Below are 24,729 nucleotides of genomic sequence, written 5' to 3' on the forward strand. Positions count from 1 at the left end.
TTCTCCAAGTGTCCAGAGTCCTCCTGTTGCCTCCTGACTGTCCAGGGCTCCTACTTTAGTGTTGGTTACTCCAGTCTTTCTCTTGGCATGCCCTATGGGTCCCATTCCCTCAGGGTGGCCGAATTTACTGACCACTGATGTACCAACTCATGATATAGTATAATGGCTCATCGGGGGTATTTCATCCCAACCACCCCCTCACCAAACTCTGTTTTATTTCCTAAACCTCTCTTATTCTTTATCCTCCACCATCATTGTCATTTTTTTTTTTCAAAAGCCATTGTGATCTCTCATGGACTATTGAAATAGCCTCTGACTAGTTTATCTGCCTTGCGTGTCGTCCTTCTTAAATTTCTCCAGTTCTTTGAATCAGAGTGGCCGTGCTAAAACCCAGCTCTGATCTTTCCATTCTCCCTAGGACCCTTCACTAGCACCACATGCATAATAGGAGAAAGGCCAGATTCTAGAATATGGCATAGAGGGCTTTGGCTCTTTGATCCTCACATTTGGCTATTCACATCTCTCTCTGACTCTTTCCTGCTGTCAGTCAGGCAATACCAAGAAAGCCTCAGTCTCATGCACATACTAAGCTGTTTCATAGGTCCATACCTTTCAAGATGCTCTTTCTTCTTCTTGAAATGGTGTTAATGCCCTTGTATTTTCTCTGGGAAACTCCTTTAAAACTATGTTTATTCTTCAACACCCTTCTCACCTGTTGCCCCATCTCTGGTCAGCCTTTCTTGATATTTCTCACCCTCAGAATTAATTCTTTTCTTCTCTGCACCTTGTCCATAGTTTCTTGATCATGGGTACTTTATTTATTTGCATGACTTCCTTCTCTACTGGACGGTGGCTTTTTTTTGTTTTTGTTTTTTTTTTTAAATGTTTATTTATTTTGACAGAGAGAGAGAGAGAAGGGGGGGGCAGAGAGAGAGAGAGAGAGAGAGAGAGGAAGAGGGAGGGAGGGAGAGAGAGAATCCCAAGCAGGTTCTGTACCGTCAGCATAGAACCCGACTCGGGGCTCCATCTCATGTCATGAGATCATGACCTGAGCTGAAATCAAGAGTTGGACACTTAACCGAGTAAGGCACCCAGGCACCCCTGGATGGTGGCTCTTTGAGGCTGGGGATGAGGCCAGTCATTTTGGTGTCTAGAGCGCAAACTCAGTGCTGTGAATCCCATAGCAGATGTTAAATGCCTATTGAAGGAAACAAGCTATCAATTGTCAGGGGGATCCTTGGAGATGGCTTGGTCTTAACTCAAAGGAATATGCTTAATTGGGGGGTAATTTCAGTTATGACGGCAGGTTGGGTCAGAGGTATATGTATTTTGGGGGTAGGGGGCCCTAGCTTAAGGCAGGCCTCGGTCTACCACATCCACGGGAGCTGAGGGGAGGGCGTGTGTATGCATCACGTGTTGTCTGGGGTTTGGCAGAGCGGAGACATCAGTGCTGATGGTGCCCAGATCCCCACGCTTAACGGCAGACCCCATAGGTTATTAAAGCTGAGAGCCTATCTGGGAAGATTAGCTGGAGGAAGTGCTTTAGCCATGGAGCAAACAGGCAGTCTCTTGATTAGTGCCTCAGACATGGTATGGCACTGTGGTATCGGGTTTCCATCTGGACCATTACGAGGATATTCGAGATCTGGAGCTTCAGTTCTAATCTCACCTTGAGTTTGAGTTTTGAATCCATGCTTGAGAAATGGGCCCTGCTCACTTCTCTCGGACTGTGTTTCCCAGCAGTGGGTTTTGTGTCCTTTGTTTTTGGACATTTGAAAGGGATGCTGAGAACGAACCCATATGGTGTTTGTTTAGATGGGGAATCCTAAATAGCTTCTTGTACTGGGAGAACACAGTAGCGAATATATCTTTACAGTAATGTGTTTTAAATCAAAAGGGCTCCATATTTTCCTGTGTGTTTGAATGTGACATTCTTGATCATTCCAGACCCACCTGTCTGAGAACAGGAATCAAAAACAGGAGTCACTCTCAAATTTCACCTCTATTTAATCCATCACAGAAACATACTGGCTTTTCACTGTATATATATAAAAAAACACACCAGGACATTTAAACAAAGTGACACAGATCATCAGCAGATCAACTGGGAATGACGGCTCAATCAAACAAATGTATGTTGAGAATTTCCACAGGGCAGCTCTCACAGCAGCCAAGCCAAATTTGTTTAGTATATATGAGTTAGCTGCTTAGGAACATTTGCTATGCTGACTGCCAGATGATGACTTTTCTAGGTAAACATCCATTTAGAAGCATATACCCATCCATGAAAGTGTTGGCGTGATTTTGATCTATTCTCTTGGACTCCTGAAGTTATGACTTCATTCCACTGGCAGCCAAGTACCAAACCCACACATGCACCATTTAGGCTAAAAAAGGGGGGAGGGGGAGGGGAAGCTATACACTTATTTCAAAATGTAATATAACCATCCAAAAGGTAGGAGAAACTCCATAAAATTGACAGGCCATTTCACTTTTCTGACAAGCAATAAAGCAAGCATCATTAAAATGGATGTCAAATTACAGAGCAGGGAAGCAGCAGGGAAAATACTTACCTCGTTCTTGATATTTGGAATAGAATGTGGCATATTTATCCTCCCTCAGTCTAAACTTGGAGGCATTCTCTTTTGGGGGGTGGGGGTTTGGGATCATTTATTAAACTGGAACTTCAGAATCAGATCCCACCTGAGTGAGAACATTTGGATTCCTCGGAAAATAGTATTTAAAAAATTTGTCTTATTAATTCTTACATTTGAGCAATTTACTTATTTTTTTTTTAAAGGTAGCATTTAAAGAATGGAAGACTCAATGGAGCACAATCTTTAAGACAGATCAAAAGACCAAAGTGTTTATAAAAACACGGAAACAAAACCCAAAACTTTCTGGTAGAATTTTCCAAGTTTGTGCTTCTTCTCCCTGCCTGTTGTGAAATCCAGCCTGTGTTGTGCAAGGTTCAAGCTCAATGCTCTAGTTTATTAACCACAGGACTTTCTTTCTGATTGTTTTCAACTAGGGAATCCTCCATCTGGGGGGACATTTTCAAACAGAAAGCTTGAGAATTGCCTTTTTTGGACCAAGGGGTAATTATGTGAAATTTGTTGGAAGAGATCATTGTTTCCAAACTTCAACCTCCTTTAGAAGATCAGTTGGCAGCTATCACTTGCCTGAGCAAGTCTTTTGAATGGCCAATACTTTATAAAGCCCCTAGAAAATATCTTTTTTCCAGTGGTGGCAGTGACTTTTGTAGATAACAGCTTCCTTTGAAATCTATTTAAGATTCAGAGCAGGTGAGTTACAAAATTCAGCTTTCAAAAAGCAAAACTGCACATAATTAGCATTTTTTAAAGTTGGTTCAATTTTTTAAAGTTTTTGTAGTCTGAGTATAGTTGATGCACAATGTTACATTATTTTCAAGCATACAACATAGTGATTTGACAACTCTGTATGTTATGTTGTGCTCACCGCGGGTATAGCTACCGTCTGTTACCATGGGACACTATTACAATACCATCGAGTGCACTCCCTATGCTGTGCCTTTTCATTTGAATTTGAGCATCTAATATATTATTCACAGCACTGGCCAGGAGACATAAAGATAATTGAGACATAGCCCTTGCCCTCAAACAGCTGAAAATCAAAATGGGGGAATGGGAAAACAACTAACTGTAACAGCACCGTGGTAAATGATGGATGAATGTATTCTGACGTACGTTTTATATTCTTGAGGATCCAAAAAGGAAGGAGCTCACTCTCGTTGGGGAAGTGGTGAACATGATGAGTGGGAACCCTTAGTAGATGAGATAACATCTAAACTGGATCTGAAAGAATGTCAGTGTATAAATCTTAAATGCTTCCTCCTCCAGCAGACCTTTACTATCTAAAGTAATCACTACTCCTGCATTTCAACCTATTGTTTTCTCCTCAGAACTTAAGACCATCTCATATTCCTCACATCCTCCCTTTCCCCACCAAACTTAAGGTCCATGGGAGTAGGAACATTATTGGTCTTGTTCACTACTTCATCCCTAGCTGTCAGAACAGTAGCAGGCCCTCACTAGGGAGTTGAAGAATGGAGAATGAGGGCAGGGTGTTCTAGATCAGAAGGTTGTCAAGGAAAAAAATACAGAGAAGCCAAATTCCACAGGATATTCATGGACACAGAATAGATTATTACGAACAAATAAGATGGGCAAATTGGTTACGACCAATCACGAAAAAAATTTTTTTCTGAGGTATCCAGAAAGCCGTGGCCAATTTTTGAGAAGAAAATTGATGAGCTCTACAACCTTCTGAAGTCTTTCTAAAACGAGCGTAGCACTTGGTAACCCAGGGTAAACCTTTTTTGGGTGAATCGTTCACCTTCAGCAGATATGCTCATCCATAAAAACAGTTGTGTGATAGATTCTTCAATTGCTTTATCCAGGTTTTAAAAATGGGATATGGTGCAGAATGGATGTGATACATATATGCAATGGAATATTATTGAGCCACAAAAAAGAATGAAATCTTTCCATTTGCAACAGCATATATGGAACTGGAGAGTATAATGCTAAGTGAAATAAATCAGTCAGAGAAAGACAAATATATGATCTCACTCATGTGTGGAATTTAAAAAAACGAAACAAATGAACAAAGGAAGAAAGAGAGAGAGGGAGACAAACCAAGAAACAAACCCTTAACACAGAGAATGAACTGGTGGTTACCAGAGGGAAGGTGGGTGGCGGGTGATGGGTAAAACAGGTGATGGAGATTAACGAGTACACTTATCATGATGAGCACTGAGTAATGCATAGAATTGTTGAATCACCACATTGTACACCTGAAACTAATATAATACTCTGTGAGCTACGCTGAAATTAAAATAAAAAACTTAATAAAAAATTTAAAATGGAGTATAGGGGATTTTTCTGTTTTTATGATTACTAATGTGCCACCAAATGTGGATCACTGGGCAGCAATCTTTAAGTAACACAGAGAAAACGTTAATGCAAGTGTACATAGAGCTTTAGTGATTTCAGTTTGGGACCGAATAATCTTAGGGCAAGTGGGGATTTGTTGTAAACAAAAGATTTTGTTTAAATATAAATAAAAATTAGGAACAATAACCTGCCAAGTTCCCACATGTATTTACTCCCACAACGGCAAATTTTACATAGTCCCAAGAATACTATTTATCAAAGCAGCTCCCAGGTATTGGGATGAACCAGACGCTTTCAAAGTGTTGATTGATCACTCTTTGCTAGCAGTTCACCAGGATTACACAGCCACTCCAAAATCAACAGCCTGAAAGAAAATGATACGAGACTTGGAACAAAGGCTGGAATGTAGGTTAGCAACCGCCTTGCATTGCAGTAAATACATCAATTAATATTCATCAATGTCTAGAGACATGATCTAGTAAGAGTATGGAATGAACTGTGTATGACAATTCGTTTTTCTACCCCCAAAGAAACTTCGGCTATGCCTTACTTTCGCACAATAGAATTTGTAGAGAACTCTGGGTGGGTTTGCTGTTCTTCCTAACTAACTACTGAGCTTTTTAAAACTCTGGGGAATGTTATCAGGGTAGTGTAATGTATGTATGGCCTGGGAGTACTTGTTTCCATCTTCATCCATCAGCCCAGACCAAGGAGGTGTATTCGGAGGCTCACCAATTACACCAAAGTAATGAAACAGCAGCAAGAAAGTTCTTCATGTTCTTTTATTTGCCAGGTGTTTCAAGGCATTCTTTTTGAAGTGTTGGAACGAGATGTTTGTGGGAGGAATTGAAGTGCCCTACCCAAGAGATAGGGAAGGGGACAAGTGAATCCCACAATTTTTTCTTCTCCTTTGCATTTTGGGGTGAAATCATGGGAAAAGTTTATCATTTCCCACCGTCAAATGTTGCTCATTTTTCATTGTCGATAATACCCTTTTCAAACAGAAACATTCTTTTAACCTTATTCAACCTGGGCTGTTTCTTACATCAACACAGAAATCCTGGCAGGGGAGTGTTCCAGAAAGAGCTCGTCTTTTTGTATCATGTCAATGACCACATTGATTTTTCTTTACATTTGATTTCAACAAGTGTTTATTGAGAGATTTATTGATAAGGGAGTAGTAGAGAATGAATTGCTCATGAATCATTACTTTTTGTTATCTGAATGCAGGTACGCCTGAAAGACACTGATCTTTAAGAAGTGTCGCTCAAGACTTACAGGCCTGAGAACTTTTCCCTGTGACAATGATAATGACTTTTGGCATTTGTGGTTTCCCCTAAAGTTTACACAAGATGCTCAAATGCATCATTTCTTCTGATTCCTACGGCAATTTTGTGTCATAAGTATTTTAAAAACCACTTTCGTCTAATAGAAATATAAATGTAAGCCATACATTAATTTTAAATTTTCTGGTAGGTAGCCACATTAAAACAGGTAAAAATAAACAGGTGTCATTAATTTTACTAACACATTTTATTTAACCATTATATCAAGCCATTTAGCTCATTGTATATATAACCAGTATACTAAAATTATCAACTTCATATATATGCATATTCATCTTTATATATTATCAATTTTATAATTTTCATATCAAGTTAAAAAAATCTGGTGTGTAGTTTTAAAGTTACAGTGCATCTCAATTTGGAAAGGCCACATTTCAAATGCTTAATTACTACATGTATGTGATGGCTACCATAACGGGAAAATATCAGATATGGATAAAGAAACTGAGACTCAAATAGACTGAGGGACTTCCCTGGGTCACATAAGTGGTTAGGTGGACTTGAACCCAGTGTGGTCTTCTGGTTTAAACAGAAATTGGGTTAGGTCTGTGGTTTATAGGTTATCTGAATTTACTTGTGATATTGTGGGTTAAGATTACAGACTAGGAAGCTGGAGATGTTACAAAGAATGATCCTATCATATAACTAAGGATTCTTTACTGCTAGTTCTAGAAACGCCATAAAATTTGTGTTTTTATTTATTTATTTTAAAAAAAAAATTTTTTTTTCAACGTTTATTTATTTTTGGGACAGAGAGAGACAGAGCATGAACGGGGGAGGGGCAGAGAGAGAGGGAGACACAGAATCGGAAACGGGCTCCAGGCTCTGAGTCATCAGTCCAGAGCCTGACGCGGGGCTCGAACTCATGGACCGCGAGATCGTGACCTGGCTGAAGTCGGATGCTTAACCGACTGCGCCACCCAGGCGCCCCAAAATTTGTGTTTTTAAAAATAAGCTCCTTAAGAAATTAAATTCGGATGCACAGCCTAGTGTGGAATAACGACTCTAGTCTCTGGATTTCTTACAGGCTCATTTCTGTATTTGCATATTCCTATATTATTCATTCATTTGACAAGTATGTATTGAACCTTTACCATGCACCAGACGCTACGCTGGGGGCTGCAGATGCAGTGGTAGACAAAGCGGAGTCCCACCCTCACGAAGCTTACATTCTACAACCGGCAACATATTGTTGGTTCATAGCAGGTGCTGCAATAAGTGCTGGTGGAATCAAAAGGTAGTCGGCGATATTTGATATTGCTTTACCAATTTCCCTTCCTGGAGGACTCCGTGAAAAGCTTGAGAAAAGGATATAATATATGGGTTACCCATGCAGGGACTTTTTGTTTGTTGATTTTTATTCTTATTATAACCAATATTTTTAAAGGGTTTGCAATGTGAGGAGGACATGGTACAAATCCTGAATTGATTCCATTTGGTTAAATTCATCTATTAGCATCTTGAGCACTTAAAGTGTGTGTGTGTGTGTGTGTGTGTGTGTGTGCGCGCGCGTGCGCGTGCTCGCACGGGCACACAAGCTTGTGTAGATTCAGCACGCACTTCCCCTTCCTTCAGTGGGACATTATTACTATATCTCTAAACAGACTGAGGACACAATTTATGTGATGCCTTTTGTAAATTTGTGTTAGAATTTCCCAATTTAGAGGAGGAAAGAGAGATACCACTCACTATTTCAGCACAATTGGCTGGCTTTGGGAGATGTTTTCAAGTCAACAAATACACATTGAATTGTTGTGGGCTAGAAACTTTGCTGGGTTCTGGGGATTCTGCAGTAAATCTCACACCCGTAGTCCCTACCTTCATCACCTTACAGTCCATTGGAGTTTTGGTGGTGGTGGATTTAATAACCTTTCCCACTTGGGCTTACTGGAGTTGGGGTGTGCCAATTACATGATCATTTAATGACTCTCCACATATTTCCACAAGTTTGTGTGTGTGTGTGTGTGTGTGTGTGTGTGTTGGCTAGATGTATATAATGCTGTTTCTTGGGAGAATATATAATGTACTTCTTTTCCACCTAGAATAAAGAAAGTCTACTCAGCTGTGGTTTTCTTCAGTCAAGTATTTTCATTTGACCCTTTAAGCCAGCTAAACTTTGAAGAAAAATGCAGACATACCCTACTGTTCAAAATGGTGTAAAGATTTAGGAGCGTTAATTTAAAAATTCATAAATCCTTTGCACTATGCAAATTAATGACCTGTGACCTTTTTCCAGGTGACTTATTTTGACTTAACTATGTCCAAATAAATGTGTTTATTTAGGAGAGCTCAATGCTACCAAAAACTGACATTTAGCATCTCCTATGGCTCATAATATGTATGAGAGATGTGGACCACCCTCTGTTTTCTCATTATGCCAAATAATGGAAAGTGGAAATCACTCTAATCCTTTCTTCTGTGTCTGCTGTACCTCTGCAAATATGATAAACTCAATCCAATTAAAAGTCATTACCTCTCCAGGGCTTTGCTGCAGTCTATAACCTTTATTTCACAATCCTCCTGATTATCTGTCTTCATCACAAGTCGAATTTTTAGCCATCTTCCATTTCAGTTTTCTCTTAAAGAAGAGGAATATCACTTTTAGTGTTGAATATTGTAGTCCTTGTTTTCTGTACCATTCGCTTGACTCTATTCAATGCAGCCTTATCTTATACAAGTTAATTCTTCCTGAGTATTTGTCTTATCTCCCTGAATAGATGGTAAGTCCTCTGAAATCAGCAATTTTTCTTTCTTCTTCTTTGAGCTCCCCCTACCCCACCCCACCATGGTGCTTTGTATGCAGAAGTCTTATCGACTAAATGGTTATCGGTTTGTGGTATATGTTGGATCACAGTTGCTGAAAATTAATAGTTGGAATGAGTATTAAAAAGTTAGATGAAGTAGATATATTAATACAATGACAATAGCCACAGAAACAACAAAAGCAACAATAGTACAAATCTTGTTAAGTTACCATGTAATTATTCTATAGACTTCATGAAGGTATCTCTCTTGCCCCCAGTGAATATTTAAACATCATATACTTTTGATAGAACATTTCCAGTTTTTCCTCTCAAGCAGTCATGGTTTACATAGGTTTACGTGGATTAATCCACAATATATTTGAACCAGCAAGCATCTTAAATGTTTAAATGAGTAAACTGATAATTTTCAGCTCTTAAATTCTACAATGCCATTAAAAATAAACATTTCAGGGGCGCCTCGGTGGCGCAGTCGGTTAAGCGTCCGACTTCAGCCAGGTCACGATCTCGCGGTCCGTGAGTTCGAGCCCCGCGTCGGGCTCTGGATTGATGGCTCGGAGCCTGGAGCCTGTTTCCGATTCTGTGTCTCCCTCTCTCTCTGCACCTCCCCCATTCATGCTCTGTCTCTCTCTGTCCCAAAAATAAATAAACGTTGAAAAAAAATTTTTTTTAAATAAAAAAATAAAAAAAATAAACATTTCAGTCAGTTATCTTGAGGTTTAAACAGTATAATGCCAAAATATTTGATTGAACTCAACTAGAATAGCTATAACCTACAACCTATTAAAACAAGCAGTTTGTTAAAGAATATTGGAATAGACCCATAAGATGGTCAGCAGAAGCACAAAACAGTCACTGAGACTTTTTCTCTATTTTGGAAAATAATACCTGATCTAAGTAAGGGTTATCTTATTTATATCTTGATATAAATGGACAGCAAAATATTTTATGCATATACTACTAAATACGAAGTTACAAATATGCAGGGTTTTGGCATTCCTTTTTGTGAAGGACCTTGATGAGCAAATGACTTTTTTTTTTTTTTTTTTTGAGGTTGTTTTTCACTGTATAATTACAGCTTTCAAAATTTATTTTGCTACTTTGGCTTTTGGTTACTTTGACTATCATAGGCATAGGTGGGTATTAACTGGGAAAGGACCATCATCTGTTGTATGGGGCACCAGAAATCAGTAGTACTGCCTACTAGCTTGCTTTAGAGGTCTTGTTTTAGATTGGAGGCTCTAGGGTGATCTGCTCAGTCTTCTGTCTGAAGACAGCACTGTTCTGAGGTGAACCAGAATGATCTATGGTTTGTTTGGTGCAACTCTTAATTCAAACTAGAAGATAAATATGGTTTGGGCCATTCATAGGCTGCTGGGACTTTCACTGGCATCACATCAGTCCCACCTGGTTCACGGTGAACTTTTAGAACTTTTAGTCTTGTTTCAGTGAAGTAAATCAAACAGAAATACATTTTTACTAGTTCCATGCCAGGGAAACCATCAACTTTTCTATGTGGTTTTCTCTTGGCTTATTTTGTGATGGAAATATGGACCATGCTGTTTTGTAAACTGTTGGTTTCACCACTGTATGAGTTATGTAGAAGCAGTGAGAGTGAGTCATTCCTATTTTGATCCTCATGTTGCTGTGAAGAACTCAGTGATATCCAGAAGTAACTGCATCATGGGGTGCCTGGGTGGCTCAGTCGGTTAAGCGTCTGACTTCGGCTCAGGTCATGATCTCGCGGTCCGTGAGTTCGAGCCCCGCGTCGGGCTCTGTGCTGACAGCTCAGAGCCTGAAGCCTGTTTCAGATTCTGTGTCTCCCTCTCTCTCTGACCCTCCCCCGTTCATGCCCTGTCTCTCCCTGTCTCAAAAATAAATAAACGTTAAAAAAAATAAAAAAAATAAATAAAAAGAAATAACTGCTTTACAACTGCATTTCCACCAAAAACATGAAGCAAGAGACTCATTCTTAAAAAAATTTAGTGCATATATGGTTTTGGTCAATCTCAGGCTAGGAGTTACTCTAAGGTTGGCATACCCAGCTGCTCTTGCTTATACTCAACTCTTTAACGGCCATCACTCTTCCTAACCTCAACTTAGACCTAATTTGACTGCATTATCATATGCCTGTTACCATTTCTGTCTGCACTACTCAACTGTAAGGGCCTTGAGGGCAGAAAATGCGTCTTACGCAACTCTAGATCTAGCCTTAGCAACTTGTACCATGCCAGGCACGGCAAAATCACATTTTGGAATGGGTGAGTGAGCAAGTCTGGAAAGTAGCAGACAATACTGTTGGGCAAAGACATGGGCAAAGACTATTATCCCAACACTTCAGTCATCTAATTCTCCTAGAAAAGGATTGGAATCTGGGCACTCTTTGTAGTCAAAACTTCAACTGGAATGTGCAATTGAAGCCCTCGCACAAAACTGGTAAAGTCTGGGGCATTTGTTTAATCCTTCACTTTTCACAGTATGGAGCCCACCAAAGATTTTGAAAGTCAAATGTATATTTACCCCACAGAGGAAACTTTATCAACCAGTGCAAAAGTTTACTGGCACTAGCTGGTGATATAATGGGTAGTTTAAATCCTGCTAACTGCAAATAATTTTTCAACAGTGTTTATGATTGCGGTAGAGTTTAGTGAGGCAGAAGTACAGATAACATAAATATTTCGACAAAAGCCGATTGTACTGGAGCCATAAATAAATTAGACCCAGTTTGTAAATAAATTTGGTTTTTGCCAACAAACATTTATAATCCTCTCTTGCTGCAAACGATAGTAATTTATATAGAAGAGGTCTTGAATGCCTTTGTAAAAAAGTCACTTCTCATTAGGAGGCAGTGCCTGGCGCCCGTCAAGTGTCTCAGACTGTGTGACTCGATTGGACACTGAAGGATACTGTACAGACCACCTAATGCTACTAGTTATTGTCCATGTTGATAATGACAGTTTCCAGAGACCATACATAGTTTGGGAGTCTATGAAGTTGTCATATTATATCATTCCCTTAAATACCTAGCTTGTGTTACCACTTAGCAATGTTGAAATTACCCCCTCTCAAATCATAAGTGCTATTTAGTGTATGTATACACATACGCACAGCACATCTGTTCATATTTTTCTGAAAACACGTTTTGCCAAAGTGTGTAATGTTTTCTCAAATTAAAAAGAAAAACCCTTCTTTTATGTTTTTCAATGACATTGCGTCCATCCCCATGGTTTTGAATGGTCTTACATTTAATATGATGTAGTGGTGGGAAATTCAATATGGGGGCCTTTATAGCTTAAAATGGGGTCGGAAAATTGAAATCCTTGGAACCATCTAAACTCGTTTTACACCAAAGACCTGCATTTGCAATAGGGCCAGAGTCCAAGCTGAAATTCGCCAAAATCAAGGAACTCTCCCCACAGGATCACTTTAAGGTCAGAAGTCGTTGTTGTCTTTGCTACCAAGCTCTGTGAGAACAAGGGCCATTGTTCATTTTCAAATAAAACCTAATTTTGAGACTCTAACAAAATTTCACTCTTTGGGGCCCTCTCTGCTCCTTATCAAACCAAGAGTGTGGTTAGGATAGTGTTCTATTGCTTGTTCACATTCCTTTTTATCAGCAAGCCATTGCTACAACTCCCTCTTCTGCCAGACACGCATAATTATTTTCTTTTCTTTATGCAGAACTTCTGGCTATAAGACAGCTCTTCTGTTTTGTAGCAGTAGGGAAGAGACTGTGTCAAGTCAGTTGTGAGAATGAATTTGAACTTACATTTATACTGTTTATTCAGTTCTCTTACACACCTATCTTTATTATATGGTAGAAAATAGAGCTCAATCCCACTTATTTTTTGATCTTTATCTTTTTGGGGTCGTTTTGAATATTTTCACCCAGTTGATATTAGAATTCATTCTCCTCGCTACAAAATGACACCCCCCCACCCCGCCCCGCCTTCCTTTAACTTGTAGCTCCTGAGTTTTGGTCTCTCTTTTGGAGGCAAGAAGGATGTCTGCCAAAAGCCACCAAGCCACACTTAGGTAATTATAATAAACAAGTTGGGGCTCTCATTTCACATGCAGAGCTGAATGAAGCAGAGCTGTGGTCAAAGGGATCCCAGTTACTCCTCCATTAGCAATGGCACATTAATGTGCCCTCCTGCTCCCCTCCCCCCCTTAAACACTTCTTTCTTTCTTTTTTTAAGGAAGCAAATCAGGTCACTCCTTAGCATGGGAAGGGCTGCTGCTTTCTTCTGAAACCACCATCAACAACATAAACAAATTAGAGGTAGTAAACCACACATTCTGCCCACACGTAAACCACAGTCCTCACCAGAGGGCAGTCTACTTAATGTGAGAATAACAGCCCAGTTTTATAAGCCTCTACTGGGAATAAATTCCAGTTTCACTGGTTAGAGCAAAGTTAGGCAGCCAGAGGACAGTGTCTCCTAGGTTACGTTGAGAGAGACCAAACCAATTCTCAAAGTGTCTTTTCAGGAAATATGTTTTATAAGCTTTTGGTACACCGAACCTTGTCCATCCTTTGGTTTTCATTATGTAGAATGGGGATTGCTTGAGTGGAATGGACCTAGGGCTGAGCTTGTCCAATGTGCTTATTTATGGATAGGGAAACAAGGACCCAAAAGATCTAAGGCTCTCAAGCTCTCACTTTCAAGGTTACCCCAGGTGCTGGAGACACATTGTTGAATCCAGATCTCTATTTTTGATTTTCCCTGCTTTTCCCAAATGCAAATGACAGGGTCTATAATCCCCCATCTTGGCCCATGTGGGAGTTGTCAAATATTCTCTATACCTTCCTGATGCTGATATGCTTCCTTTCCTGACAATGGTTAGTCCTCCACTAATGTGTCCAGCCCTAAACTAATGTGTTCCGTCATCAGTAAATTCCTGCCTGTGATAGTCTTTTCTTAAATACCTGTTTAAACAGTCATTTAGATAAGAGTGTCCCATTTGTGTGCAACAGGAAATGCCTGCCTTCTTTTAGATACTCTGGCAAATAATTACTGTAGATATGGCTTGAATACTGAAAGGCTGTACTCTGGTCATTTCAGACTGCCTGAGGAGTAACCACCCAGGCTGCTGCACCATGATTTCAGGGCATTTCTATTTTACCCTAAATGAATCTGAAGGAATATCACTTTGGGAATATAAAAAGTTTACGAGAACAGCCATCAGGTCAAAGATTGCCAAAAGTCTCTTAAAAATTTGTATTGCTAAAAGAAAGTTGAGGCACATAGTTATAATGTAAAAAGAACCCCTATCTGATCTGTGATAAGTCTGTTCTTACCTGGGCATTCCAGTGGGTATTGGTGACCGTGGTTCCCTAACAACTGAATAAAGCCAAACATTAACCAGGCCGTGTTTTTCCTTGGAGTAGTACTCGCAGAGCTTTAATGTCTTTATTTTAGCTGTTTTCGATTCTGTAAGTAGATACCAAAGGGCTTTACTGGTACCTCAACTATGAATTTTCTGGCAATTTCTTTCCATAACCCTTTTAAAATAGCTTAGTTCCACCTCTGAAGAGGAACTTTTGAAAGTGGCCAAACCCATTTCATTATAGTTTAGAAGCTACCAGTTTAATTCACAAACCATACTTGTTTAGTGAAATGTCTGTGAAATTCCTACGAGAGTGGAGAAACTCTTAATCAGATTTAAAAGCCACAGGACAAGCAAGGGGTACGCCACAATCCTATGAGCAAGATAAATGTTTGCTCATTGATTTGGTCCCTTACTTCCAATTCATGTGGTATTTTCTGCCATCTCCCTTGCTGGCCTCCCAACACTCTTTCATACTTTTGGGTCTTTTTGACAGCCCATAAATGAAATATTTTTAGGCAACACTGGGGGAAAAAGTTCCATAGGAAAGAAATGGAATAGCATGGTACAAGGAAGTAGCAAATACTTGAGGAGCAAGGAAGCTTAGAAGGTCATTAAAAAAATTCCATGTGCCAAGCCATGTCGATAGATTATCTCACAAAAAATAATGGTCTCTGGAGACATGAATTCTACAAGTGCAGTTCAGTGTCAAAAGATTCCACGGAGGTCTATTTTCTTCTCAGCCCTCTCTGGAGGCAGCACTTTCTGAAGACCGTGTCCGTCAGCAGCTTCCATTCTAGGAGATGTCTCTCTTTTCTAAACCTACACCTCTGGACCCTTACTACAGTCCTTCAAAGCTAGTTTAAGTCAGTTTTCTGGAAAATCATTTTCCTTACTTTTACTAGTTCCCTTTCTTCCTTTCATTGGGATCTTAAATTTCATTATCTTGGGGCCATTCTCACTGAATATTCTCCTGGCCAGTTCATAGCCCTTCTTTGTTCTGTTTGTGCATCTGGCATTACTTGGGCTCCACCCTTTTCCCCAAGCCCAGCACGCGTTTATTGGTTGTGTTGCTGGTGCAGAAGAGCTGGCTCCAGAGGTCCTCTGCTTTCTCACAAACATGCTGCCGTAACCGTTCTGGAATTGTCCTAACAAGGGAAGAAGAGCACGTCCGGTTTGAATTTTGGAAGGAAATCGATGTCTTCCCCCGCCCTTCCCTGCCCTACCATTAGCAGGCACCGACTCATGGACTCGTGTTCATGTGCTCACGTCCTACCAGGAGGTCCCTGGTGGGCCTTTGGGGTTTGGCCGTGCCTCCTCTCTTCCTAGAGCTGGGCACGCATCCTCAGCTCTCAGCCACGTGTAATCCTTCCTGTCTGCTTGCGAGTTGGGCACAAAGTACTGGCGCTCGGGCCCACCCTCTTCTTTAGTAGCAATTAACCTTTACTACGGAGCTTCCTTTGAAGTTTGCTCATGTTTTTATTACAAAACTGCAATGAGGAACATAATGGGGGGAAATGTCTAAATTTCTGAGTTACCTAATCTGTTCAATTCCCTAGCTGGTCTCCTCCTGGCAGTTGTTTCATGTAGTTATGATCTCAACCAGTCTGCCTGAGATCTCAAACCATGTTTCTGTCTCAGCCTATTTGAAAGATTAGTGAGCTATTACACACATGCACATACACTGCAAATGCACGTGGATGTGTGTATTATATGTGTGTACAGCTGAGTATAAAGAACTGATTTCTTGTTTAATGCCTACAGAAATCAGGCTTACTTTATAGTCAAACTATGTATATATGCTTTTAATATTAAGATGAAACTCTGCTTGGTTGCTAAATGTTTTCTGTCAAGGAACGAAAATGAAGAGTAGACAGGAAATTATTTATGTTAGTATCACTAATGATAATGCTGAGTGATAAGTATTATGACAGGTAGTGAATGCTATTAATGGTGAAACTCAGGATTTTGAATGGCATCTGCCCAGAAGATTTGTAGTTAAACGAGGCAGAGAGGCCAAGTGAAACAAATGGTGAGTTATATAAAACCCACAAAAAGAAAAGGCATTTTAGGCCAGCCTTGCAAATAAGAACCAAAGAATTACGAGTGAAATGGCATTTTTTTTTTTTCTAGCCTGCCGTTCACAGGAGCTCAAATAAATGAAATCATTTTTCTCTGCTTTTCACTCAGCAGTAAATCATTGGTAATCCAAGGTTAGTAGAAAAGCAACTATGGAACTCAAAGAAAATAAAAGAGAATCTCTTTTTCTTCCTTAGGATGGGTAAGAACTTTCTAAGAAAAATGTAAAAATCACAAAGCAAACATAGACTTCGTTCCATAAAAGTTAAAATTTTTATACAACATAAACCCATGAGAAAAACCAAATGATAAATCATTTACTAGGGAAAGTAGCACAAACTGTATCAAGGGATATTTTTTTTTTTTATTATTGATAAGGCAGGCCAATAAATGCTCAATTAAAAATGGACAAAAACAATGAACAATTTGCAAAAGAACAACTATGAATGACAAACAATTTTAGTCTCCGTGGTCAACTGAGATGTGAATTAAAAGAGCAATACATATATAATTTTTCCATTGTATTAATAAATGACAATAATAATAAATGCTAGTGTAGCTTACAGGAGTATAAATTGGTATATACGTCCGAAAAGCCTGTTAATATTCACTATTTTCTTTCAATAATCTACTCTAAGGGAATTAAAATGGATGAATATGCATATTTACATGAAACTATGTTTATCTTAGTGGCACTGATGCAACAGAAAGTTAGAAACAACTTAAGTAATTCCCCTGGAAATAGTTCACTTTTTGTAGATCCATGTAATGGAATATTATGCAACAATTAAATGTATCTTTAGGAAATAGTTTTAAAAACATAAGTGTTCATAATAAAGTGTCAAGTGAAAAACAGAAACTATTCACACAGTATGGCTACAATGTTGAAATAATCGAACTTTAAAACATATCCTTAGAGAAGAAAGAGGAAAAAAAAAAAAAGAGATTGCCTGAGAGTTACAGACACGGTTGGCTTTAGACACCTAGGTTCCAGTCTCAGGGGATTTTGGATACACGGTTTTGCATCCTTGAGTATCAGTTCCAGATCTGGAAAATAGAAGACTATTTATCACCGTGGCTTTCTTACAGGATTGCGAGTGTTCAAGTGAGAAGGTATAGATACATCTATGGAAGTTACTATTATTGTCGGTATTATTTCTGCAATTTCCCTTTAGCCGATTCTGAATGCTTTCAGAATGGGACTCTCTTCGAGTGGAAACCTGTGTTAGTTATTCAAAGAGTCATAGAAATAAATATACTCCAGTCCAAGAGTGTGCTTTTGTTTGGTCTCCAGGGATATTAGAACACTTAAAACTTGAATCGAAAAGGCTGATTTCCAGAAGCATTTCCCAAGTCATTTTTCTCAAGTCCAACAATAAGCTTGTCTTTCTGTCCTCACTCAGTTAATGATACATCTAAAGGATGCATGAAGCAAATTCTGGTAGCAGGCAACTCAGCTCCAAGAAGTTACAAGGGTTATTCATCTTTATGAGACCACTGATGTATATAGATAGCAGTTCTTACCTGATACTTACCTATTGTAAATGTGCCCAATTCCGCCCCCCCCCCCAATAGCAAAGATTTAACGGAGATAGGATGATTGAGGTAGTTTGTCATTTAGATGAAATGTTTTAGCAGCTTTTTGGATAGTTCTTGAGTAATGTACATGGAGGCATTAGTTTACTTCGGTTTATGCAAATATTCAATGCAGTGTGATAAACTGCTTTTGCTGTTGAAAATTTTGTAATGCTAGATTACATTGAAATACTGTTGCACGTTTCAATTTGTAAAACTCAGCAGTTTTCTATTTCTCTTTATTGGTCACCACGACCCTTTGTATATTTAATTCGGATGATACTAGATTAACAGAGGCTTGAAAACAAATTGCCTGGGTTTGCGTATACATTTAGTGCCTGCCTGTGGATAAATAGGACCATGAGTCTTTTTCCAGAATTTGCGTGACCTATATCAGTTGTTCTTTGGGTTTAATTGGAATTTTTTGCCATTGTAAGCAGAATTGCATTCAGGCTTTAAATTCAAACTCTTCTGTGCAGCAGCCGGGCACACATGTGTACTTTGTCTCCACAAGAATTGAAATCCAAACGCACTCGTTCAGATTATGCATTGGAAGAGTTTGTGGGTAACTCAAAGGTCATGAGGTCAGCTATGCCAGTGGGGGGGCCCAGATGGGTTTGTCTCTATCCTTTTTTAAGATTTGAGATCACTTTGATGGAACTGACAGTATGAGTGATTTAACCCTTTGAGGAAATAGGAGAAATGTTACTGACTTTTAATGGATAATTACTGGAGGAAATAGTTCTATTCATTTGGATGTCTTTTTGTTTCCTGCTGCCTAAATGGACAAGTCTATAGATTATACAATACTTGCAATTTATAGCACTTAGTTCTTGAGAAAAACAAAGTCTTCACAATGTGTGAGAAATCCCCTTAAGAATCTGTAAAGTAACTCTGCATTTGCAGTAGTTAAATGTTACAACTCTACAGAGATTTTTAAAATACATTTTTAGCTGTGTCAAGAGTGCTAGTGAACTTTTGGCTCTTAGGTTGAAGTGCAAAATCTCCCTGAAGGATAAATTTAGATAGACTTTATCAAGGGTGTTTGGACCCTGAAGTATATTTCTCTGATGATATTTCTTTGGGGGCATTACTAAAATTGCTTCTTTTGATGTTGGATTTGGAGAAAAGTTTATAATCTGTTGTGTTCCATTTCTATGGCTTTAAAGGTGGTTTTTAGAATCAAAATAGTTTCCTACATTTGGTAGAAAATATAGATTTGGTTTAATATTTTAATAAAAATATACGGTAGGTTGGTTATCTCTTTAGTAAGTATTTATTAAGCACCTTTATGTAGGTGCTTTCTAAGAACAATGAGCTCTGAGTCTTTCCTTTAAAGACCAATTTCCTAGTTGGCATAACAGATTCGTTCATATTAAACTAAGTAGCAGTGCATGGCATTATTTGATCATCATATTTGGGGGTGGATTTTATGAGAACTCAGAGAAAGGGGGTACTTGTGTTAAATGGGGTGGTAAGGGGACAAGCTGAAATGTGACCTGACAGGATGACTAAAAGGCAGCCGGGCAGAGGAGTGCAGATAGGGTGACCCAGCAGGAAGAACTGCAGGGAAAATTTCTTTGAGTTCAAAAGACAGGGATAAGCCTATTCTGGCCTGGGTCCTCCTACTGAGAAGTGTTGAGAATCAGAGAGGAAAGGAGAATGGTTTTAAAATAAAAGGGATTTTATTCCAAGCTTACGAACTTTATTTTATTTTATTTTATTTTATTTTTAAATCTTTTTTTTTTTAATTTATTTTTGAGAGAGAGAGAGAAAAAAAAAAAAAACAGTGGAGGGGCAGAGAGAGACCGAAACACAGTATCCAAAGCAGGCTCCAGGCTCTGAGCTGTCAGCACAGAGCCCGACGTGGGCCTAGAACTCGTGAATCACAAGATCATGACCCGAGCCAAAACTGGCCACCCAACTGACTGAGCCACCCAGGTGCCCCAGCAAGCCTAAGAACTTTAGACTTTACCTGTGGATACAGGGAATTATTGGAGGCTATTACAGAGGAAAATGGATGTGCCGGGAAGATAAATTGAACAGCATTGTACAGACTTAGTATTGAGGGATACTGGCTGAAAAGAGGCTGGATGTCTGGAGACATTATAGAGGACTGTTAGAAAATTCAGGAAGGAAAACGTGGATTGAATGAATGAGGTGAGGGCAAAAATCTTGCAAGAAGAACGGACAGCATTAATGACTGAATAAATTGGAGGATGAAGGAGGGAAAATGTCCATGTTATTTTAGAACCTTGAACATGGATAATTAGGGGGGAAATAGTATTCTTAATAGACATTGTGAAGGAGGCAGGAGACTCAGTGTGAGGGCAGACAATAATGTGCAAGATTTTGGATACAATGAACTTGAATGATAGTAAGCTTGTGCGCTGTGGTCAATGTCTCAAGGAATGAGGTTGGGTCCTAGAGTTTGGTTCTATGCTTGGTTTAAATGGCATGTTCTCATTATTTGACTCAGGAACCAAGCACTTCATTAGAAAGGTACTTTGGCATGTGCTAAAACTTTAAGAGGAATCAGTACTTCATAAATCTTTAAGAGAAGTCAGTACTTGATCAACAATTGTTAATGAGTGTCATAGTTAATAAACTTCCACATTGAATCAGAGAGGGAATTGGGGCTAGAACTCAAGTGTTCTACCTTCTAGCCCAATAAAATATCTTGGAAGATTTTAATAATTTATAGAACTGCATGGTTGGTAACATCTTAAAGGTCATCTAGTCTAGTCATCAACCTGAAGCTGAAATTCCTCCAAATTATCCCTAATTTATGATTATCTAGGTTATGTTAGAAGCCTTGTGATATGGGAACTTAGGGCAACTCATTTTACCTTTGGATGGCTCTGATCGACATTTGTCTCCATATCATTTTAACTCTTTTCTCCTTGAAGGTTTACAAATCAAACAAATCAGGTGTGACTTTCAGTCCATAATCCTTGTGAGCAAGAAATGTGTGCTTTTTTTTTTTCCCTTAAGATAACTGAAATTCCCTTCAACTGGTGAACTGGTGGGAAATTCAAGCTCAGTCACTACTTTTTAACCCTCCAGCAAGTTGCATAAAGGTCTTAAAGTCTGAAATGGTGCATTCATTTACTTCAGGTGTGGGGGCTGTGTTGCCTTGTGGAGTCCTGAGAGCCCCAGTGCAGAGTGTCCAGACTCCCCTTCACTCTACCCTGCTTTCTCCTCTGGAAAACTTGCTGAATTTCTTTAAGGATTTTTGTTTTTACAAATGTCCAGAGGAATCACTAGCTTCAAGTAGCTTTATTTACTTATTTATTTTATTTTAAATGTATTTATTTAAATTCTAGTTAACATACAGTATAGTATTGGTTTCAGGAGTAGAATCCAGTGATTCATCATTTCCATACAACACCCAGTGCTTCTCCCAACAAATGCCCCCCTTAATGCCCATCACCCATTTAGCCCATCCCCCTACGCACCCCGCCCCCCACTCCAGCAACTCTCAGTTTGTTCTCTGTATTTAAGAGTCTCCCATGGTTTGCCTCCCTCTCTGTTTGTATCTGATTTTTCCTTCCCTTCCCTATGTTCATCTGTTGTGTTTCTTAAATTCCACATATGAGTGAAATCATATGGTATTTGTCTTTCTCTGCCTGACTTGTTTTGCTTTGCATAATACAGTCTAGTTCAAGTAACTTTAATTCTCTGCTCTGTGTAAGTTGCTGAGGCAAAGAATACCAATGGCTTGGTGATGTGTTTGAAATGGGAAAGGAAAGATTGAGAAAGAACAAACATAAAATAATGTTTCAGTAAATAGTCCTGCCACACAAATTTAAGCCTTGTTGCCCATCGTAGCCCTTGGAGTCTTTGATGATTCTCCTACAATTTATCTGAGATACATTGCATGATACGACTTTCCAATACATTCCATAGTAAAGCTATCACCTCCTGATTTAGGATGGTTTGTGGGGTTGTAGGTACACATATGTTTACTACTTATCTCTTTTACTCAGACCAATAATTAAATTGCTGATTGTTTCCCAGCTAAATAATGGTTAGAGCTGGCCCATGAGAGTATTGACAGTTGAAGATTAGCTCATTCGATTTATGGATTCACCACAGATAAACCAAATCCCCCATCTGTGAATAACAGAGATTTTAATGAAGGTGTATTTTAACAATGGCCTTCCTTATTTTGTCTTCAAAGAACAATGACATTACGAGATGGCTACTGAATTGTGGGATTTTAACTCTTCTACATGCATATGAATTTACAAAGTTATCATTTTTTCACAGATAATGAGTGTGTATATGGCAGCTACCCTGAAATTCCTTTGGAAGAAATGCCAGATGCTGATGGAGTAGCCAGCACTCCCTCCCTCAATATTCAAGAGCCATGTTCTCCAGCCACATCCAGCGAAGCGTTCACTCCAAAGGAGGGCTCTCCGTACAAAGCCCCCATCTACATCCCTGATGATATCCCCATTCCTGCTGAATTTGAACTTCGAGAGTCAAATATGCCTGGAGCTGGACTAGGAATATGGACCAAAAGGAAGATTGAAGCAGGTGAAAAGTTTGGGCCTTATGTGGGAGAGCAGCGGTCAAATCTGAAAGACCCCAGCTACGGATGGGAGGTAAGAATATATTTTGAGTTTACACATTTAAGTATATTCAGATATGTGAAGAAAAGATTAATTTTTAAAGTGACCATAAAGTAAGCAAATTCCAATTGTTGTACCATGTCTTCAAATAGATATTTAAGAATGAACCTCCCTCATAAGCTCACTTCTTGATAGAAACAAACTGTTGCACTAAGGTATAGCATGATAGAAAGGAACTCAACTAATGAATGGTAAAGAATAGTATCAACTTAAAAACATACCAAAGGGAACAAATACAGTTTTTATAGTTAACATTTAGAAGCATTGTATGTGGCCATTCATATAGTATGTGGCATAAGCAAACAACTGTCATCATATGACAAATTTATTGTATTTTATCTTTCCTTTGAGGGCGAGGCTTGGAAGATTGGAGGAAACATTTGTTTTCTCCATTTTGTGGCTGAGTTAATTTGGTTTTACTTTGATTCTACATGGTCATTTTGCTTTGTGTTCTAATATATTTTGTCACTCTTGTGATAACCCTCCTTTTTCTACCTGCTTCCAGAATGTGAGCACTGTGCTGAATTCTGTGATGGTTTTTTATATTCAAATTTATTTATTGAATACTTCATGCATAATAATGACAGCAAAAATCAATATGGAAATCAGTTGCCAGTCTTAGCCATGATTTTTACAAAACCATCTTGGTAATATCTAGGAATGAGAAGTTACAGTCTGATTACTAAGTAAATTTTATTCCAATAAGAACAGGTAACTATGTTATTCTGAGCTTATAATTTTTATATAGATTCTGGGACTATATATACTTCCTATTTATTTTTATAACTTGAAAACTTTTGTGGTTAAATAATAACATCATAATTTCTGGAAAAACTGGTCTATATTTGCAACATGTGTAGGCAATTTCTATATTAGTAAGAAAGTGTTTTTTTGGAGATGTGATTGACCTTTAGTTTCATAGTATTTCAGGTAGACAGAAATCAGATAAGCTAGATTTATTTTGTATTTTCTCTTAATATTTATGATCATTAATAGAATATATGGTCAACATTTTAAATAGAAATAAATATGTAGTGCCTTCAGGACTTAATTTCAAATTTTTGTTCCTTTGGTTTATATGTATCCTCTTATGAAATCTGCTCAAAATGCCTTAATCAAAACAACTCTTGTCCAAATTCTAAAATACCAAAAGTTAAGATCTGGATTTGACATGATTACAAGTGAGAAATCCTTCCTTAGTTTTGTTCTTAGCCACGGCTTGGGGAAAGTTGTGGTTTGGCTACATTGCTTTTAGACACATATATCGATAAGAGGTTTTTAAAAAATCACTGTAGCATTAACTGATATGTGAGTTGAATTCGTTTTAAACTAAATGCGTAGAACTTTACGTCATTTTTGTTCTCCTTAAAATAAAGGCTATAAACATTCTAATAATAAGTAACTCATTAAACTTTTATTACAAAATCTCCAGAGCTAAACAACAAGTTCTGCACTGCTCGAGATTATCCAGAAGGCTTGGAATAAACCAAGGCTTAATAACAAAATAATTTTGCAGTTACAGGGTTGATAAATGTAGGACTGTGTCTCTTTAAACAGGGTATCTATGTATTGGGGGATGAGTCTGGGGAAAATTCTTCATTTAGAGGAAATTTAAAAATAATTATTTTTCTCCTTGGAGTAGAATGTCTTTAGTATACATACAGGAAAATACTTTGAGAAATGTAAAATGATTCTTTTCATTATGTCAAAACTGAGTTGTTTTATTGCTTGGAAGTCAAGTTAACCTCTACAAATAGTTCATGACTCTTTGGCTAAAGATCGCCCATTCCCTCTCTCTCATTCGAGAATTCAACTGATGGTCAATTCGGTAGTTTTCTTCACCATTTTAATGGTTGCTCTCACTTTGGAGAGTGTGGATTACCTGCTCTGGATGTATTGTGAACAAAACCAGAGAAAGGGCTTTTTTGGTGATTTTGGCAATCTTGTTATCCATGGAGGAGCACTTGAGCTCTTGACTCCAGGTTGTTTTTTTTTTTTTTTTTTTCCTCCTTCTAATCTTACCCTAGTTAATACAAAACCCAGTCATGATCAACAAAGGCAC

The 24,729-nt window shown here is 38.6% G+C and overlaps 1 protein-coding gene across 8 annotated transcripts in view; it reads left to right on the forward strand.

Annotated features, from left to right (window-relative positions):
- Positions 1-24,729, forward strand: part of MECOM (MDS1 and EVI1 complex locus) — a 562,907-nt gene that overhangs the window by 253,603 nt on the left and 284,575 nt on the right. For all 8 annotated transcript variants that reach the window (XM_045503029.1, XM_045503033.1, XM_045503028.1 and 5 more), the window contains exon 2: positions 22,303-22,640. In XM_045503029.1, the coding sequence (XP_045358985.1) occupies positions 22,303-22,640 (338 nt within the window). The remainder of the gene's footprint in view (positions 1-22,302; positions 22,641-24,729) is intronic.

The sequence above is a fragment of the Leopardus geoffroyi genome, chromosome C2 (genome assembly GCF_018350155.1).
Source record: "Leopardus geoffroyi isolate Oge1 chromosome C2, O.geoffroyi_Oge1_pat1.0, whole genome shotgun sequence".
Taxonomy (NCBI): domain Eukaryota; kingdom Metazoa; phylum Chordata; class Mammalia; order Carnivora; family Felidae; genus Leopardus; species Leopardus geoffroyi.